This window comes from Montipora capricornis, chromosome 6 (assembly GCF_036669925.1).
Source record: "Montipora capricornis isolate CH-2021 chromosome 6, ASM3666992v2, whole genome shotgun sequence".
In the NCBI taxonomy this organism is placed as follows: Eukaryota; Metazoa; Cnidaria; class Anthozoa; order Scleractinia; family Acroporidae; genus Montipora; species Montipora capricornis.
The window spans coordinates 3606637-3611636 of record NC_090888.1 but is presented as its reverse complement, the minus strand read 5'-3'; the positions used below and the strand labels follow the sequence as shown (position 1 = coordinate 3611636).

At 38.3% G+C, this 5000-nt stretch overlaps 1 protein-coding gene across 5 annotated transcripts in view; it reads left to right on the top strand.

Annotated features, from left to right (window-relative positions):
• Positions 1–5000, top strand: part of LOC138051218 (adhesion G-protein coupled receptor G6-like) — a 23824-nt gene that overhangs the window by 11226 nt on the left and 7598 nt on the right. For all 5 annotated transcript variants that reach the window (XM_068897381.1, XM_068897378.1, XM_068897380.1 and 2 more), the window contains exons 3-5: positions 1130–1272; positions 1586–1680; positions 4039–4116. In XM_068897381.1, coding sequence (XP_068753482.1) covers positions 1130–1272; positions 1586–1680; positions 4039–4116 — 316 coding nt within the window. The remainder of the gene's footprint in view (positions 1–1129; positions 1273–1585; positions 1681–4038; positions 4117–5000) is intronic.

The following is a 5000-nucleotide window of genomic DNA, read 5'->3' as shown; positions in this document are numbered from 1 at the left end:
ATCTGCTTTATCGATAACATTTGGGGGGCTCGTGTCATCGGGGTTTTGAGGCTTTTCTCACGATAGCAATAAAGATCCAGAATTGCGATCAAACATAAGGAAGTGATGGCCATGGGATTCTAAAAATCTGTATTCATTGAATTCACACAGGTATTTTTAAGGCTTGTAAGCCTGTGTATAATAAAATAACAATAAAACATAATAGCTTAAGGTGTTTGAACGCAGTTTTTGATACCTAAGTTTCATTTAACTTTTTCTCTAAAATCCTTGATCCTTAAGCTGACGTAGTTAAGCTGACGTATATGCTGTTGCCATGGCAACGGGAGGCCTTTAAAATCGATTTTGTTTATTTGCAGAAAATCTAGTCGTTAGATTTTCTTTATAATTTTCACACAGCAAGCTTGTAACGATGATCACAACTTAACACTATTTTAATAATAATTTGACAGAGAGCTCTTTAATTATCCTTTGTCGAAGGTTCATTGGAATATCTAGAATTGACTCTGTTAAAGTTCATTTTTCCATACTCCAGTAACTTATTTCCTAAAGTATTTTCGTGCCAAATGTCGTTAAATTCTGACGAGTGGTTCTCGAGAAAAGGGCGTTGGTTCTCGAGAAAATTGCGATTGAATGATTCAATCGCAATTTTTTAACTCACTACGCATGCGTTGCATTTAACTGGGTTCTTTCGATGACAAAGAAAAATCTGCGAATTGCGGAGTTCTTTGCATCGTTACCTTTCCTAACATACATTTCTCATTAAAGACTAAAACCATCGAAACACTTTTTTCAATTATTAGGAAAAACAGTAAAGATAGCGGGAGCATTGAGCAAATAAAAGCCTAAAAGCCATGTTGTGTTAGCAAGAGCGCGCGCGAAAACTGTGATCGGCCACCTTAAAGAAATCCATCTGGAAGGAGGAAATCGTTTGGTTATTTGCCAAAGTGAGGAGAAGCAAGATTTGAACCGGTAATATTTTTGAAAATCCAGTGCCCTTTTACAAACTTAGCCACAGCGCTTAAACTGAAGCCGTCGTTACCCTCTATATAATTTTAAAATAACTTGTAAAGTGAGAGCGCAAAAAATTACACATCAACAAACCGATGCAATTTCGCTGTATTTTTTTAAGGTCTCTGTTTGGGAGATAATGTGTCTTTACATTACCACGCGTCTGGAGTTGTTTTCAACCACAGCTTTACAAAAGAATTCTATCAAAAGGAGAGGAAAGATTGTGAGCCATGCAAAACTCTCGCTGATGACGTAGAACAAGGGGTGAGTATTCATGTCTCAGTGGCGCACTATCTCCGCTCACTGATTTGCAAAATTGAAGAAAGAGCAGGAAAAAGGAAGAACATTCTTAGTGATTAGTCTAAGAAAATTCCTTTCCACTTTTGAACCAATCAGAAGCAATAACAACGGATTTTTCACTGACTACATGACTACATGCATTTGATTCAATTTGATTATACCGTGCTCTCCAAATATGGTAACCATGCCTTGACTTTACAAGGGCACTTCCAGTGCACGTCATGCGTGTTGAAGGACTTACTGGTAGGATTCTAACTGAGTATTTTGTGCATTTTAGTTCTGGAAGATGTTTGACTATTTTGTAAAAGTCAAGCTATTTGAAAAGAAAAAATCCATTTTGCTCCACAAGACATCCAAGGGAGTGTTTTTCAGGTGATTAACACAATGTTCAATGAAGCTTATAGACTAATCCATACAGTATTGGTATGCGACATTTGCTACCTTAATAGCAACCACAATGTCGACAAGAAAAAGAGCGCCAAAAATCTAGAAGCTTATTAAATGAGCAGAAACAGTGGCTTCACATGCAATTCCGCACCTGGGCCTCTCATCTTCATAAGTTTTTCTTCTCTCCTTCATGCAGTCAAAACAACAACTTAAAATTGCTAAATTTGAGATTATAGATGATTTTCACGTGACGTCATCGCCGCCATGTTGGTGGACGAAAACAAAAGATCTCTCATTAGCGACTTTTGTTCGTCCTCCAGAAGTCGTACATTTCTCTATTGTTATTGGTGTCTCTAGAGATTAGTTGAAAACGTCCTATATGGAGGAAGTGCGCACACGACGATATGTTTCCACTTTTCTCGTTTTATCCTTTAAATTTTAATGCACATACGAAGATTGTGAAACCGCCTCAAAATCGATGCGGTTTGGAAGTGTTTACACAGAACAGTTTTCGCCAGAAAATCAAAGTTGTGACGTTATATGAGAGCGCTGCGCTACCTGCTTTAACCATTTTGAATCGAACAATTCAAACCTCGGGCCAAAAGAGTAACCCTATTCAAATCGATACGGTTTCGCAGATTACACGACAGATGATCGTTTTGAAAACGCTCCACTTTTTGCAGCGTTTTCAGTAACAGTATCGTTTGGTGTCGTGTAAACAGAGATGTAACTGCATCGAAAACGATGCGGTTACAAATGAAACGTGTAAACGTGTGAACGCTGCATAAGTCTTTGGCGATTATTCCATCTCGTTCACGTCCTACAATGTGGGCGAGGTGTCCTAAAATTAAAACGGTACGAGCGGTTTCTGAGTGAAAACAGAGAACGAAAGACTCTCTGTTGCTTGCTCACGTTGATGTCATAACCTCAAATTTGGTGATTTCGTGTCGTCGTTATGCAGAGTACCGCAAAAACATGTGCAGTACTACGTGCTGCACGTGCAGCACGATTATTTATGCTCTTTTAACCAATGATATCATTGTTTTGTGGCGTTGTCATCGACGTCGCCGTCGTGGATCCCTGCGAGGTTCTCGTCAACGTTTTTGTGGCAGTACACTGTAAGTACACTGTAAGTGCACAGCACACTTTGTCACCGAGTTTTAAGAGTGTAAGAGAGTCCGTGGTGCCAATAGGCCGGCAGCGCGTGCAGAAAACACGAAAATAAACAGTTCTGTTGGAAGGATGCTTGAGTTGCAACAAAATGAGCCCCAAAATCGGCAAGAATTTGTGACGCTGATGAACAATAAAGCAGCTGCTATTCCAAAAAGATGGAATTACCTTGGTGATAAATAACCTCGTCTAGGAGAGTAAATTTTTGACTTTGCAGAAACAATGGTCAATCTCAAGAGTTCGGCGATTGTCATCTTTGTGTTGAATTCGCACATTTCTTTTCAAACTTTAAAACACTTGAAAGAAAAAAATAACCAAACTAACAAAAACAAAAATCCGGTGTCTTCCCATCATTTTGACACAGCTGTATCTTTTAGTTTTTTTTCCCGAATAAACGTGCAAGGTATCTTGATGGCTGCACCCGCTGAATTCGATGTGTTGTTTTTTGTTGTTTTCATGTCGCAAATTTGATGCTGATGGCAAAATATTTTCTTCTCCATCGACACTACCTGAAAACTTCCTTCTGCTCTTCCTAAAAACTGTGTATCAATATTTATTTACTCTTGTATCAATATTTGTTTTGCGTAAAGTAGTCTAACAAAATCTGTTCCTTGCTTAGTTCGCACTGTTGAACGCCAAAATAGAAATTCGGTCCTATCTTTCTGGCACAAAGTGGTATATTTTTCAGGTCTTCCATCCAGATACCTAACCCCGCTGGACAGGGCTTATCTTTAGTGAACTTTTGTATTAGAAAGCTGTCAGACACTCAGAGTGCACGCTTAAACTTGTGGTGAAAGTGAAGTTGTAAGGGAACTTGAAAATGATCAACATGTCAGCCTCGAAGCCAATGTTTTCTCGAATCCCTTTATTTTCTTCAATCTTTCTGGGTTTAGTATTTTGCTGGTAACCACATGTCTTCTCGATTACGCAAAGACAACTTGAATCTCCTGGAAGACAAAACGCAGCTCAGTTGACAATATTGAATGAAGCGCTGTGTTAGTGCACTGCAACAGGTACGCAATGCGTGCCTATTTTTTGTTTATGTACCACGTTTCTGTTGGTCGTACCCGAGAGCCAGCATCTTAGCGTTTTGATCATTTTTTCCAAATATAAGTAAGACAAAAGTCTGTTTTGATTGTTCTGGCAATAGAAGTCTCTTGAATTGTTTTGCAGCCCTCCGTCACTTGGTGGACAGAAAATAAACCTAAAGGAGGCAAAAGGCATTGATACTCAGTCACAAGAAGAGGAAATGTGAGGCTTTGTTGTTATCTGTCTACTTTTTTTTTTTTGCCAGTACTTTAAATAGTTTTAATAATTTATTTATTTATTTATTCACCACATTCATTCATAGAAAGTTACAGTGGATAATAAACAAAAATAATAGAAAATAATAGACTAGAATCTTACATAAGTTTACAATGTATAATAATAATAATAGATGTGTCAGGACTGCAAGACTACTAGTAAAGACATTGTATTGAGGCTTATTATTAACATGGGGTGGCAAGACTATAAGGGCAGTAAAGAGTCGGACGTGTCATACCATTAAGTTAGGAAATCAAGAAGCTGTCTTTTGAAAGTAGAGAGACGAGGGGAAGACGTGACTGATAATGGCAAAGCATTCCATATCTTTGGCCCCCGAAAGAGTATAGTGAACTGTTTGATATTAGTTCGGCAGGTATGAGGTCGAAAATGAGCTGAGGATCTGGTATCATAATTATTTATAACCTGAGACTCAGCCCTTTCTGAGGGGTAGGGGATCAGGAAGAAGGGAAAAAGAAAGGGCTTTTCTTTCCCTGAAACCTCTTTATTATTATACAAGAGTGGTAAATCACTAAAGGACATGCTAGTTAAAGCATAAATTGAATGTTTCATAATTTCTGTAACCACAAACCCACAAACCGGAGACCGTGCAAGTCTGTCACATTCTTTCAAATCCCCCATGTTAAAATTCCCTGTTTCAAAGATTCTCTATTTTAAAGGTTCCCCGTTCCCCGTTCGTCATGCCCTCATTCTCTCATTCTCCATTCTCAATTTTAAAGATAGCTTCGAAGCCTTTGGCAAAATGTTTCAAGATATACTTTAAATTATTCCCGTTAAAAACAAAGAATCTTTCAGGAAAAGGGTGTTTGAAA